This window comes from Lissotriton helveticus, chromosome 4_1 (assembly GCF_964261635.1).
Source record: "Lissotriton helveticus chromosome 4_1, aLisHel1.1, whole genome shotgun sequence".
Classification (NCBI taxonomy): domain Eukaryota; kingdom Metazoa; phylum Chordata; class Amphibia; order Caudata; family Salamandridae; genus Lissotriton; species Lissotriton helveticus.
Genome location: NC_136063.1, coordinates 1,566,267,420 through 1,566,283,239, shown reverse-complemented (window position 1 = coordinate 1,566,283,239; position 15,820 = coordinate 1,566,267,420). Strand labels below are relative to the sequence as shown.

The window sequence follows — 15,820 nt, the reverse complement described above, 5'->3', positions numbered from 1 at the left end:
CCGCCAGATCAATGCTGTATCCTCGACCTGCTGCAGCATCCTCTGCATGCTTCAAAAGACTTTCAGATGAACACCATCCGAATCCAGAAAAGCTGTCACGCACTCTGTTATCAGCAGCAGACTGGACTACGGCAATGCCCTCTATTCAGAAATCAACAAGAAACTCCTTCGCAAACTCCAGACTGCCCAGTTCACCGCAGCCAGACTGATCCCTGACATCCCCCGTCGCAGTCACATCACCCAACACCTCCGCGAACTCCACTGGCACCCAGTTGAAATAAGAATAACCGTCAAACTCCTCTCCCATGCATACAAGGCCCTTCACAACACCGGACCCACATACCTGAACAATTGCCTCTCCTTCCACGCACCCAAAAGACCCCTCGGATCCGATCACTGGCCACTGTCCCACGTATCTACAAGACCAGAACGGGAGGAAAGAAAGTCCTTCTCCTACTTCGCAGCCAAAGCCTGGAATGACCTCCCCCTCCGGCAAGCACCCACATTGCCCCAGTTCAGGAAGGACCTCAAGACCTGGCTCTTCAGACCCTCATGGGTGAGTAGTTGCATTTTGCCAACCCTGATTGATTGATTGATTGATAAATAGCTAAACCTTTAGAAGCCTTTAGCTTGGAATCACTCATTGGGGGTTGAGATTTTCTGGTGTCAGTCGCCCACTGGATTAGTGGTACCCACTTAGCTTAATGGCTTCATTAGTCCCTGCATAGAACTGAATTTGGTTTACTTGCTCAAACACAGCTGTGTTAATCAATATCTGTGGACTGTTGCATGCTAGAAAGATTGTTTAAATGGTTCGAGAATCAGGACTGCCTCTTTCACCCCACATAATAGGACCCCTCAATAGAGGTGTCAAGGCATGGTGTTTTCTGGGGTTAGGTGCTGGCATTATGAAATCCTTGTAGGGATGCACTGGGGATAGTGCAGGCTGAAAAAGCTTGTGAAGGCAGTCGACCACACAGCTTCAGAACTCTCTGGTTGTGATGTTTCGATCTTGCTTCTTCTGGACAGTTTGGCTGTGGGATGTTTGTGGCTCCTCTGTAACCTCAATCCATTGATATTTTTTCTTCACATATTGTCTAGTTAGCTGGGCCGTGTGCAGGCCTTCCTGGGATCAGAAACAAATCATAATCCACTTCTGATTGTACACACTCTGAAAATACATATACACAATTTTAAATACATTGAAACAATTCACGAAATCATGAAATATGTTTTACAAGTTGCTACAGGCTCATAACTGTCCTGCCTATATTCCATTTTAACATGGACAATTTAAAAACTACAGAGAATATTAAGAATAGTGAATACAATCGAATCCACCCCCCTCTCTATAACATTCATTGTTTGTCCATAAAGCCTACATCATGATTGCATCAATAAAGGTGTAAACAAAAAGAACATACCTCATCAAAATTGACAGCTTAAATCTGCTTGACTGAATCCTACTTAAGTTCAAAGGATGTCTATTCTTCACCGGACTTCCCAAATGTCAGGATCTTTCTATTCAAACCACCTATCAATGGGAAATTCGAAAAAAATATAAATAATGAAGAAGTATGGTATCAAATAATGATTAGGTCTCTCTACAAGGGTGCTAACTCTTCCCTATTCAAATCTACAATTTCTTACTAAATTGCATGAAGTCCTATATATCAAAGTGGGGAGTACCAGTCCTGACTCACCACTCACATTCTAAACAACTATATTGAACCTAATTGATCCAAAAGTAAAATGAATAAATTATTTTGCTCACCTAAGATTAAAAGGTCCTGTTACAATCTATCTTTCAGCACCCAAATGAAATCTTCATCAAAAACTCCAAATTCTGCAAAATAAAAGGTAGCCAACTGAGTACCTAGTCTCTAATTAAAAAACACTATCACCTCAATCCCTATCTCGAAGTCTCACCTTGCCAAGTGTATTAAATTCCGTCGAATATCCCGGACCGGCAACAGTAGGTCGTGATAAATCCACTGTGTCCTTAATGGACAAAACGTGTAGGCTGTTTTAAGTTGTGATTATTCATGGACAAGGAAGCATTGGCCTGGATGGAATTTTTCTTGTAAATTAAATTGGATTGAACATTTTTTCTGTTGGAAATTCTTTTGATTTTGAAAAAGATTTTGAATAATAAAAATCATGGACTACAGTACTGGACTGAGGATTTTATTGTGAATTTGACGCTCCTTCTGCTCATCTTCATATTCTCGGAACGGTGTGGCCTTGACGGTAGACCATTGGAAGAAGAGTTCCGGAATTATTACGTCTTAGGTTGAATTGTGTTGAATTTCTCCCGGTGCATACCTGACATAACCCTTACCGCTGATTCCTGTATAGCGCGATTGCTGCCCTGGGGCGTCCAAGCGCTGCAAGACCAAGGTGCCATTCATCCAGGGTGGTCAGCTAAAGGGACTAGTTATAGGCTTTAAAAAGGAAGGTCTTTAATTCCTTGCGAAAGGAAAGCAAATTGGGATTAGCCCTAAGATGAAGAGGGAGCACATTCCACAGCTTGGCGGCATTGTAAGAAAACATCCTGCCGGCGGCTCTGGTCCTCTTGATTCTGGGGACCGTAGCCAAAAAGGCCTGACTAGAACGAAGGTGTTTGCTGGGGAGGTACGGTGTGATTAGCTCACGGCTGATCACCTGGCCCTTTTGCCAAAAGACTTGATGAGATATACATATTGCCTTAAAGGAGATTCTTTCCCGCACCGGGAGCCAATGTAGGCTCCTCAGCCCAGGTTTTGCTGACATTCTGCGCGGTAGCTGGAGCAGAGTGCGAGCCGCGCAGTTCTGAATAATCTGCAACTTCCGCAGTGTGTAGTCTGGAGCGCCTAGGTACAAAGCGTTACTGAAATCCAGTCGAGACTGGATCAGAGCTTGTACGACTATCTGCTTAGCTTCCATAGGTAAGAGTGGAAGGACTTTTTTCAACATCCTGAGAAGTCCGAAACAGGTTGCAGATAGCTTGGTAGCCTGGGTATTAAAGGTCAGGGCTTTGTCCAGCCACACCCCCAGACTTTTGATGTTGTCCTTGGGTATAGGAGGTGTGGCCAGACTTAGGGGCCATAGGGAGTCAATGTTGGTTGCGGCAGGGGGACCAAGGAGCATCAGCTCGGTTTTGTCCCCATTAAGCTTGAGACGAGATGTCGTCATCCAGCTTTTTACCTCCTCCAGACATTTCATTAACCCGGTTTGTGCTGATTGGCCATCCTCCTGTGCAAGGGAGACCACTAGCTGAGTGTCATCCGCGTATGAAATGATCTTAATGCCAAAAGGGCGAACGACATCAGCCAGTGGTCTCATGTAGACGTTAAATAACGCAGGGCTCAGAGATTAACCCTGCGGTACCCCACAACTCAAAGGTTTATTAGAGGAAGCGGTATCTCCCTCGAAGACCTGAAAGGTCCTATCACTCAGAAAGGATTTGAACCAGACCATTGCCCTCCCTGATATTCCCAGGTCAGAGAGACGACACATCAGCATATCATGATTGACCGTGTCAAACGCTGCACTCAGATCGAGGAGGACCACTGCCACTGATCCCCCTCGATCCAGAATCCTTCTGGTTTCCTCGGTGACTGCCAATAAGGCAGTCTCCGTACCATGTCTATGGCGAAAGCCCGTCTGGGTGGCATCAAGCAACTGATTGATCTCCAGAAAATCCATGAGATGTGTGTTAACATGTTTCTCAAGGAGCTTGCTCACCCAGGGAAGCAAGGAAATGGGGCGTTAATTGTTAAAGTTACCTGGATCTAAATTTGGTTTCTTCAAGAGTGCACACACCATCGCTTGCTTCCAAGGAGACGGAACTATGCCAGAAGAGGTGGAGGCATTAACAAGATTCATTATAGATGGGAGAACCGCATGGCTTACCGAAACCAGTGCGTCTGGTGGGGCTGGATCGCATGGCGAACCTGACTTTACTTGTCGTATTAATGATTCCAGGGCCTCCTGTTCTAATAGCGGAAAATGATCCAACTTTACAGGGGTCCGAGGGGGAGCTTCCGACAGCCTTGGCCGTGCCTGAGTGTAGGGGGCTGGGCCCTTGACAGAGAATGAAATGTAAATTTGATGCACTTTTTGATAAAAAAAAGTCTGCCAGATCATTACAGTGGCCCGTTGTTTTGCAGCTGGGCGTGGAAGGGAGAGTTTGGTGAGGTTCTTTACTATCTGGAAAATTTCTTTAGGTTTTGATTTTGCCAGCATAATTTGCTTAGAGAAGTAGGACGTTTGAGCGTTTTTTATCGCTTCTTTATAGGTTCTAATCGACTCTCTATATAAGATTTTATCAGCAGGGACATATTCCAAACGCCACCTTCTTTCTAGTTTCCTGCAATGTAGTTTTTTTTCCCTAAGTTCCCCGGAATACCAGGGGGAAGTTTTTCGTGATCGCTTCATGGTGGTTTTGCAGAGGGGGAGTGTGGCCTCAAGAGAGTTCAAAATCCACTCCTCATATTCCACGTTAGCTGCAAAAGGATCCCCATTAGGAGTGGGTTTGGAAGTCATAAGGCTATTGGACCACTGTTCGGACGAGAGTCTGGAACCAATTTCTGGAATTCCTCATGGTGGGGGTCACGGGGGGGCACCTTCCATGTGGACCATGTGAGGGGATAAGTGAATGGTCAGTCCAAGGAAGGCAGATGGAGTGCCCCACCTTAAGCTCAGTGCAATTACTAAAAACTGGATCCAAGAGATGGCCCTTGACATGAGTGGGTGAATCGACCAATTGTTCCAGTTGTAATGCCGCCAAATCGTCCGCTAGCTCCGTGGCAATGCGGTCGGAGACAGAATCAAAATGAAAATTAAGGTCACCTAACAGCGTGTAGTTGGAGGGAGTTGTGACCAGCTCGGCCATGATCGATGGGAGGGCCTTATGAAACTGTTTTGGGGGACCTGGGGGCCGGTATATAAGCGTGCCTGAGAAGCAGTTATTGGGGGAGAATTCAATACAGAATGCGAGACTTTCACAGTCTGGGATAGAATCAGGGAAGCATCGGCATAAATACTGCTCTTTATAAATAATTGCCATGCCCCTCCTCTCCCTAAGGATCGGTCTTTCCGCATGATCTGGAAGCCTGAGGGCAATGCTAATACTATGTCTGGGTCAGAATCCGGCGTCAGCCAGGTCTCTGTTAAAAAAACTGCATCAGGCATGTAATCCTCCAACATGAGGGCGATTTCTGTCCTGTGTTTAGGTAGAGACCTGCAGTTTAAGAGGAGCATATTGAAGTCCCGCTTCCCATCCTGGTGTTGGATAGTGTTCAGCTTATATTTACAAAAGGGGCAGACCACGGGCAATTCTAGAGCCTGGTATGTATGCATGCAGCCTACTTCTCCAATAGTTCTTATGCTGAGGAGGGACTCAGAGCTGTAATACCTTTTTAGGTCTCGTGGCGTTTACAGCGCGAAGCGCTGTCTCGCCAGAGACCTATTGTTAGCGAGTCTGCTTCCCAGGAGACATCACCTGGCCGCGCGCATTTTCTCTCCGGCAAGGCGATCGGAGCGGGCCACGCGCACGCGAACGCGCTCACTGTGGCCAGCTGCTGTCTCTTGGGAAGCTCCAACACCACACATGCATGCGCATACACAGAAACACACACACGAGCGCCCATGCATGCACACATACATACAGAGAACCCCTCCCACCCCCGCCGCCGCACACACACGCACACACAGACACACGCGCGCACACATCCCCCTCACACCCCACTGACCAGGTTCTTCTCGAGTGTCCCTCAGCAGCCAGCGGGTCATTCTGGGCAACAGGCGAGGGCCGCGGGCTCTCCACGAGCGCGGGAGCCCCGCTAGCTGAGACGCAAATCTTCCGGCGGGCACAGGAGCGCGGAGTAGGCTCGCGTCTGTTTCCTGTATTTGTCCGGCCCCGCCCCCGTCCCAACAAAGGTTGCCTGGCTTCCTGTTGAAGCCGGGCTGCGGCGGTGAGTTTGCTTGTTTCCTATCCATTACTGGTTCTTCTTTAATGTCACTCTGCCTTGTTTCAGTTGGCCTCGATCTTGATTGCGATTGGTTACTATCCAAGCTTGAGTTTCTATTTTTGGTGCAGTCCCATTGCTACGCAAGTTTCCATTTTTTTCACATAATAAATACTAATGGGACCCGCTTAAACCCAGAATAGCGCGGATTCTTTCCAGGGCTTCTTTTTTGCTTCACTGGTATTTTGTCACTGCACAACAAACAACACTTCTCCCCAAGATTGATAGTGCCCTCAACCAGAGCAGTCTCACAAAGCAGAAGGTCTTAAACTTTATTTTGTACGCAATGCACATATTTGCTTATTGCGACTGTCTCTATTCATATCCGTCAGTTTCTTTGCCTGTAAAGTAACGTTTTCCTCAATTCAACTTTTCCTTTTATGCCTTAAAATTCCTACATTGATAGACAATAAAGGTTAATTAGCTGGTGCTACAAGAACGTATGTCAGGTTCGTAAATGTTTACGTTTGTCCGATTCCACCCTTTTAACTTCCTACAATGTGTGCCGTGTTCGATCTGCCTAGCTTCCTATATGTCTTACTGCACCTTCTGCACACCATCATGATTGATTACTACAGAGGAACGTTTTAATACATTTATCATTAAGAGATGTTAATGATCATTGGCATGTTCTTATCTTGCACCTTTCTCGAATGGGTGTACAAAGTATGTAAAGAGAAGAAAATGCTGCCAGTGTATTAAATGTGAATAAAGTGGAAGATGTTAAACTTTAGTAATAAAGTGATGTTGGTGGGTGCTATAAGTTATTACTCCTTGCCAAGACTTTTGCAAATTAAGTTCCTGGTAAATAGTTGTGTTGCAGCATGGGCCTGCACTTATTGTTTGGCTTAAATACTAACCTTCTGTTCCATTTAGGCCATGGTGGCTGGGGATATTTTCTAGCAGGATCATGGTGCAATAGTTGTATTTGCTTCTATATCCATATAAAATACAAATGTCTCCCCGTGTGAAACAAAGTTTGAAACTTATATAGTTTGCAGGGTATCAGGCTTCCGTGAGGTGTTTTTGTGTGAATGTATGAATACATTATTTAAATCTAGGCACCAAAAAGCAGTTTGAAAGCTGGAGAAGTAAGCCAGTTTCATCCTGCTCTCTGATTAATCAGCTTGTAGTTTACTTATGGTGTTCCTGGGTCACTTGCTGAGACTTAAAAATGTACTGATGGTTCAGAGTATGCCTGAAAAAGAAAAGTGCGATACGCCTTGGTATGTATATCACTGGACCTGATTGCCACTTAAAACGTAATTCTCTAACCAATTCTGCAGTGCTGTAAATTTTAAGGGACCTATCCAGGATAAAAAAAATGTAGAAGAACGAGGCTAGCTTTAAATTTCCAGTGGGAGATCAAAGAGGGTGATACCCTATTTGCTGTGATTGTTCTCTAATGGTAAATCTTATCGCATTGTTTTCACTGTGCTAAATTTTACCCTATAATCAAGTTTCACAAAAAGGCCAGGCAACATTTTAACTCTAAGGGCTTTGGCTGCCTTACTACTGCTTATTGTTTTTCCAGCAGACATTCTATGCAACACAAGTCTAACATTGTTGGTGGATAATTTGCCCATCATTATTTTAGTTTTTTTTTTTAAAGAAAATGGGCATGCGGGGTGAAAACATTTTTGGAAAGATTTTAGAACTTTGTTTCAAAAGTGAAATGTCTCTAATTAGCACGGTTTTTGTTGTGTTTGGTAGCAGTACCAATGCTGCTTCCAAGGCTTGGCCTATCATCGTATTTTATCCTGAACTATTGATAAAGCTAAATTAGGTCCTTCTGCATTGCATCTTTCATTGACATGGCATTAGAATATTCATCTACACTCCAAGATGGAAATCCTCCGAGTAAATAATTCTGCATTCTAGAGTCTTTATTGATAGTCATAAACTTTAGATTAATACTCTGCTGTCGGTGTTTTTGGAACAAAGAGGAAAGCGTTCAAGTGTTGTAGTATTTTTGGGCAAGGGCCTGCCAACAATCCTGCACCAGGAGCAGAGTGTTGAGAGGTTGATGAGGTGAGGACCTGCCTGCACTGCAAAATAGATCCAACATATTCACGTGTTACAGAGCACCCTCCAGAGGCCTATGACAGACAAGGGTCACTAAATGATAGGTTGGAATACCAAAGAAACTCATTTCAGCACCTTCAACACTTCCTGCTACCTACATTTCTAAATAATGAGGGTCAGTGCAGCCCTATAGCTTGTGTACAACTCTTAAAGACTTAAGACTCCATGAACTTCCATTACCCATGATGCCTAGTACTGTTAGTGTCCTCACAGTCGGTTCTTTTTAGGTCTCGCCTAGCGACGCAGCGAAGCTTCTCGCTAGCGAGATCTATTGTCGCCGACTTGCTTTGCGATGTGGGACAGGAAAGGTGTACGCGCTTCAAAGACATCAGCTATGAACGCGTACGGCAGCGTTAATGTGTGAATAATAACAGCTGTGAGCCCGTGCCTGAGGTGCATCATCAGAGCTGTGTAAATAATAACAGCTGTGAGCTCATGCCTGAGGTGCATCATTAGAGCTGTGTGAATAATAACTGCGTCAGCCCCGTGCGTGAGGTGCATCATCCACATTGCTCAGGTCATCCAAATTCCTGCACTCTCTACCACGCTGCTTTCAAGAACAGCATACTCTTGCACATACTCTCACTGCTCACCAATTCAAAGTTTGCTAAAATATTTATGCAACGCATTGTCATACACAATGCCAATAACTCAAACTTTAATGCTGCGAGACCTATTGCATTGTAAATGCTAGTTTGTAGGGGGAGAGACACAGGGGTTGTGGCCCCCGGCCCCACCCGGGCTCGGACGGGCACAGATGGGCTTACCTTTGGCGCGCCCGCCCGCTGCGCCGTCGGGGAATGGTGATCATTTTATACGGGAGGAGGCGGGCAGGAGGCAGCCAGCAACTAGAACGCTACCCCTGCCGTCCCCCCCCAAGATGGCGTCCACCCCTTTCTCGCACCAGCACCTAATCGGCTGTGCAGAGAGTAGGGTTCAGGAGCGGCGTTGGAGAGGTAGGGACTAAAGTGCAAGGTTCAGTATTTCTAAAAACGACCAACAAAGTACAGACAATTTTTGAAAAATGATTACCGTGCAGCTATGCAAATTTTTACAAAAGGGGCGCGAATTTTTTAAATTATTTTCCTGCTAGCCTAGTAGCCCCCAGCTTTCCGCCTCAGGGGTAAACAACACACTAAGTCTGTGCGGCCGCGTGATATCGCGGTTTAAATATTCCGGGAGGGCGGGAGGCAGCCAGCAACTAGAACGCTACCCCTGCCGTCCCCCCCCCCCCCCCAATATGGCGTCCACCCCTCTCTCGCACCAACACCTAATCGGGTGTGCAGAGAGTAGGGTTCAGGAGCGGCGTTGGCGAGGGAGGGACTAAAGTGTAAGTTTCAGTATTTCTAAAAACGACCAACACAGTACAGACAATTTTTTAAAAATGATTATCGTGCAGCTACGCAAATTTTTACAAAAGGGGCGCGAATTTTAAAAACTATTTTCCTGCTAGCCTAGTAGCCCCCAGCTTTCCGCCTCAGGGGTAAACAACACACTAAGTCACAGCAGCAAGGCTTTACATAGGTTTCCCAACAAGGATTCTGGTCATTGTCTGGTGTCCTTTTATACATTGTGTGCAGGCCTTGTTGATGTTCAAGATCCCCACCAATTGGAGGTCAAGGAGAGCAGTGATTCCTCTTGTGGCCAAGGAATGAATCCAAGAAAACTAGTGCTTTCCCTTTATTTAAAAGTTGAACATTCCTCCGATGCAGGAGAAGTGCATCTTTCTGTTGTTATCCAATTTTCCCTGGCTGTGCGGAACAGAGTCACAGGTCTGATCAGTTTCAACTGATCCCAATGGTCTGTAGTGGCAATAGCAACCTTCTTTCAAAATGAGGGGGTATATTTAGGTGCCCCTCGAGTAATAAGAGCAGTGAGCTGATGAACAGAAAAGTAAAAAGATGGAGCACATCCAGTCAGGTAACATTACTGACAAGTTCGATAGAGAAAAAACGGTAACCAGATAAAAGCTTAAAGTGCAGGATAACACACCATCCAGCCATACAGAAAACTATAATCCCACTTAATGCAGTGGTACTGCTTACCAGCAGGCCCTGGGCGTGGTAGAGGTGGGTACAACATTCTCTACTTTGATCTTAAGACTTCCATCACAGGAGGTAAGAGATACACGCATCAGTAAGGGAAAGAGGGAATATAGTACATAAGAAGGAAGAGAAATATAAACCACTGCAGACAGACGATGATGACTAGCGCTGTACACATAATTTTATTACAGGGTCAGCCCAGGCGTTGTAAGCAGCGAAAGCCTGCATAACCCCGTAGTATGGCCTTGGGAACTGAAGCAATGGATAGAGGTTCTCTTATATTCAAAATCCCATTTAGTAGTCCTTTACTATAAGTCATGGAACAAAGTTTCACTTTCAATGTTGTTAAAGAGAAGTCCACTTTGTTCAGGAATGGGGGAAGATAGTTTGCACTCAAAGTGTACGTTGGAAATAAAGTTGATATCAAATAAAGCATATTACAGCATTGCGTGATCCTTGGAAGCGTTCCTCCAATTCACCATAGTGAAAGAGCTGTGCGTGTGTTGAAGTGCTTCTGACAGACTAGTGTATCGAATAAGACTGGAGACTTAATATTTGTGGTTATGAAATGGCATACCTGCTAATTGTAAGCGAGGTGGCAGGAAGGACATGAAACCATGCTTAGACGTTTATCCAACAACCAATGCATTTGTTGTAGGTTCTGATCACAATTATAAATGTGAGTTAAGAGTAGTTTTCTTTGTTGTTTTAGTTTCTGACGACACCTCTCAAGCTTCCACGCAGGATCGAGATCCTGAGGCAATGGCTGAGGCACGCGTGGACATCAGGAAGCTTTTACAATTCCTCGCAGGACAGCAAGTGAACCCTACAAAGGCAATTTGTAGTAAGTGATTTCTATTTGGGTTGCAGCAATGTTATTTACTTCAAGTGTATTGGCCAAAATGTGTGAGCAGTTGATAACGAGACTGCGCCACAGCATACCTTAAATGGGGCTATAACACAATTTCAAATTGTTTAATTGAAAGCCTTAAAACAACTTAATTCTATCAAATTTACATTTATTGTGTACAAAGCAAAACGTATGTGGGTGGGAGAGTGGCATGGAGGTATATAACATACAAAGGAAGTATTTGGCCTTGGTTCTCATAATATTAGAAGTAGGTAGTTTTAGACAAACACAGGAGAAGCAAATGCTTTCATTAGATTAAGTGCAATGCAGAATGTCTGAAATATCGAATGCACATCTTTTAGGCTATCGTGGTACCAAATGTAGTGTTCCGAAAAGCAGTCACTTGCAATAATTCCGAAAATATATTTCCCTTCTCACACAAGCAATTGGACTAAGTGAACAGCAACTGATGCGACTACTGCATCCTGTTCTATGAGGACCCAGCAGTGAAGAGTAGATCCCTAAAATGTTCAAAGGTGACCACCCCCAATTTCCATATTCCCATCAGAACACACAAAATTTATGTTTTTTATGCCACACTTCAATTGTGAGTTTGGCTAAAAGACCCTTTCTCTTCACTTTGTGACTTGGGTGCCTGTGTCCCTTGCTGACACAGGGTTATACATATTTAGGTTTGGAATGACAGGTACTCTAAGGTTGATGCAAAACCAAAGGGGATGATGGATGGAGTGTTGAACATTGCTCATATTTTGAGAGAAATCTTCCTAAACTGTCCTACCCCTCCCCTCACTCTCCTGAATGACTCACTCAGCAATGGAGTGGTCCCCACCGCTCATAAATTCGCGGCTGTTATTCCCATCCTTAAAAAGCCCGGTGCCGACCCTTCATCCCCCTCTAATTACCGTCCTATCTCCCTTCTGCCCTACCTGGGCAAGGTTCTAGAAACCCATGTTACCAGCACCCTGAGCACCTACGTGGAAGCTAACCACTGCCTCTCCCCTCGGCAGGCGGGTTTTCGCCCCCTCCATTCTACGGAGAAGGTGGTGACCTCAGTGATGGACTGCCTACGCGAGGGCATTGATACCAACCTTCCGCAGGCCCTCATCCTTTTAGACCTGTCCGCCGCTTTTGACACGGTGGATCATTCCATCCTCCTTACCCGTGTCAGGGCGGCGGGCATAGAGGGCCTGGCCCTCGCCTGGCTTGAGTCCTTCCTGAGTGATAGGGCTCAGGCGGCCCACCTAGCTGGTTTCATTGCTGCCCCTCGTGGGGTCGTATGTGGAGTCCCCCAAGGTTCCTCACTTTCTCCCCTTTTGTTTAATTTATACATCTACCCCCTTATTTTTTTGTTACAGCAGCTGGAGGTCACGGTGTTTAATTACGCCGATGACCTCCAGCTAATCTTTAATCTCTCCCACTCTTCCTCATCATCCCTGAATGTCCAATCCGTCATGCTGTTCATTCAGGATTGGATGAACTGCAACCACCTCAAACTCAATCCGGACAAGACGGAATTAGTCCTGACCGGAGGTGGTTGCAGTCCCTGGTCTCCTTCCCACTGGCCTTCCCCACTTGGTGTCCCTCCGATCCCTGTCCCCAAGGTCAAAACCCTTGGTATCTTTTGGAATTCCTCACTTTCTGTTCACTCCCAGGTCAACTCAGTTGTTTCTTCCAGTTTTTTTTCCCTTAGAATTATTAGGAAGATCTCTCGTTTCTTCTCTCTACCCGCTCTAAAGATCATAGTGATGGCTATGGTGCTCTCGCGCCTTGATTACGGCAACATCATCTACAACGGCGCCCCAGCCTATGCCATTCGCCGTCTGCAGCTAGTGCAGAACCAGGCTGCCCGCCTGATTCATGGCCTGCCTAAATTCCATCACGTTACTCCTTTATTGCAGGCCCTGCACTGGCTGCCGGTGAAAGAACGAGCCTTGTTTAAGCTTGGCTGTACCACCTTTCAGGCCAAAATGGGCACCGCTCCGGAGTTCATCTGCTCCGCCATCAAGCCCTACACGCCGGGCAGAGAGCTTCGTTCCTCTCATCAGGCCTTGTTAACTATCCCTCGTTTCAGAAAGAAAAAGGCAGGCGGAACAAAATTCGCAGTTCTCGCTCCTGCGTTCTGTAACTCCCTCCCGACGGAACTCCGTGGGACACCTTCCTACACTGAGTTCCGGAAAGGTCTAAAAACCCTGCTCTTTTCCCGAGCTTATAATGCTTAGTCCTCCCTCTGCTCCTGTTGGCCTCCCTACTACTCAAAAGCGCCAAGAAACCGCGTGGTAAAAGTGCGCTATAGAAATGTTTTTAAATTCAATTCAAATTCAAATTGCAAGCACTCACCCCCAGTCAACTCATCTGGGTTTAATCCGTCATCATTCTTTAGCTCACTCCGCCACCCCAGTTCAGACATGGCCATATGCAAATCTGTCTGACCCTGAGCCTCATGGGAACAGTCCAGCCCGAACCGCCAAGCCATGTCTTCCCTGGACCGGAAACTCTAAGGTTGTCAGCAGCTTTTGATTTCTGGTATTCTTCAATGTTTGAGCATTCCACCCAAAACTGTGCTCGTTGATTTCAGTAATAACATAACCTCGATGATGGATGGCAGGATGGGTGATTGTTCATGCAGGTTCAAGAAGTCTGGGTTCAAATAAGCCTCTTTGCTCACAGTTTAACTTCTCAGCTTTTTACTGAGCCCTGCAAGCACTAATAAACTTTCACTGACTAAATGTCAGGAATGAGTAGTCAAGCAGAGGAATACTCTATGTTGCAAATTAGTAGGTTGACTAAGTCTATGACATTTCGTATGTTTTGAAAAAACTCCTATTCTGCTGCTGGGTGAATCTGTCGGCTGAAGAGAGTGATTGCAGAGGACCCATTTAATGCTTCAAATGTTCTTGGTCTGATGCCAGACTTATCAAGCAGTTAAGATCAATATATAGAAAAGAGTGAAATTGGATCTTTATTGTAATATGTTTTCACTGAACCAAAGAAGTCAGTAAAATCTGGTTGGAAAAAACACCCATCCAGTTAACCATTGTCGTTCTTTAGTTTTGGTTGACCTTTTTAGAATGAGAGCAGTAGGGTTGAGTGAATCCCCTCCCCTTTTTTTCTTTTTAAATGTGCCTGCGAGGAGAAATTGTTGGGTTACAATCAAACACCTATTTGCTGCAGAGACAGGATAAATCTGTTTACTTTCCAGCTCGGGCATTATCTGTGTTTCTCCTTAAAAGAACGAGATCCAGTATAAGTCACAAAAAATGCCCAAGTTGCTCACAAACCTGACAGTTCTTGTGGTGTGTACGTTCTCAATAGACCTCATTTTGCTGGTGAGAGCCACTAGGACTATCTGAAAGTGCCTGAACGATCGTTTCTCAGTCTCTATGGCCTTTTTTCTATTTTGTTGTAAGAAGAAAGGAATATTGCAGAATTTCTTAGGGCTTCGCTTGTGCATGCAGCTGGAACAAAAAAGGTATTCACCCAGAAGATAGAAGTGGTGTCTGGTACCTCCAAACAGGCTGGGTGTAAAAATTCCCCCTGAGTTCAATCAGAAACTAAAGTGAGACTGCTCAACTTCTTTGGATATTTCGTAGATGGGGAAAAGTAGAGCATTTCAGAGTGCAATTTCCTATAAATTGCCTAAAAAGTCTCAAATGCTACAGTCCGTTCTGTATCTAGCAAGTCTGACCCACCCCAGGTGAGTTGCAGGGTTGAACTTAACAAAAACATTCCAAAAGCATTTTAAAATGTTGGTGAAATGTATTTTTCAACTGAATTACCTTACAAATTGGATACAATTCTGTGGGTTTAAGAAGTAGTTCAAATTACATGGGTATGCATTTTGACATTGCTTCCTATATTCAGAATGTATAAAACATCCTTCTCTCTGTTCTTTTTTCAAGATATTGTTAACAAAAGGATCGTCCACTTCATTTTGCTACATGAAGATGTTTCCTTACAATATTTCATCCCTGCTGTTGCTTGAATATGTTAATCTCGTGACAATGGACTCATCTACAGACGAAAAGTGTTTAAATTGCACTCAAGAGTTGAATTCCACCCTGTGCAAGTTGTTCTGGCTCCAGTGCAGAAAGGCTGGCCAATGCTAAATGAAAGCTGCAACATTGAAAACACAGAATGTTTTCCTACTTTCAGTTGCCGGAATCCACCTCCTCAACATATATTTTTAACAGCAGTAATACAATAAATAATTAAAAAACTTGTCAAACAGAAAGTTACACTGCTACATTTTGTGTAGTTCTAAAGCTGTAATATAAGGTTGAGTCCTAGTGTTTTTTTTCTTAAGTGTCTTTATTAGGTCCTTTGGATAAATCTCCCAAGAAATATTTCTACTGTTGGAAAAGAGAATATCCTACGCAGGTTGACCAGTTACATTTTGTTTTACTATTACAGCATAGTGTGAAAAGGTAATGATTTGAACAATTATTGTAACATGTTAAACTGCCTCTCTAAAGTGTCACTTAATTATGAACAGACATAGCTTATATGGGACAAGTGGATCTGTACATATACAAATTGCAAGATTTTTTGAGATTGTTATTCCACATGAGAGGACAATAAAAGGGAGGTTGCCCATATTCTGGTTTCAAAAGATGTTGGCTGTGTTCTCAAGAAAAAGGATGTTTTAGAGGGTAGGTTGTTATAACACATTGTAGTGTGTGTGTTTCCATTGTGTGCTGTTTATTAAAGTCTCCGACTGGTATATCGTGCACTACACAAGCTTAAGGGCTTCATGTATATTTTCTTCCCAAGAAGCTATCATTCCTATGATCAACAGTACCATTGAAATA

At 44.6% G+C, this 15,820-nt stretch overlaps 1 protein-coding gene across 2 annotated transcripts in view; it reads left to right on the top strand.

Annotated features, from left to right (window-relative positions):
• HUS1 (HUS1 checkpoint clamp component) overlaps window positions 1–15,607 on the top strand; it is a 355,983-nt gene extending 340,376 nt beyond the window's left edge. The window contains exons 7-8 of one of the 2 annotated variants that reach the window (XM_078685850.1): window positions 10,854–10,985; window positions 14,912–15,607. In XM_078685850.1, the coding sequence (XP_078541976.1) occupies window positions 10,854–10,985; window positions 14,912–14,994 (215 nt within the window). In that variant the 3' untranslated portion in view covers window positions 14,995–15,607. The remainder of the gene's footprint in view (window positions 1–10,853; window positions 10,986–14,911) is intronic. The other variant, XM_078685851.1, reaches the window with a different exon arrangement.
• Window positions 15,608–15,820: the final 213 nt, after the last annotated feature.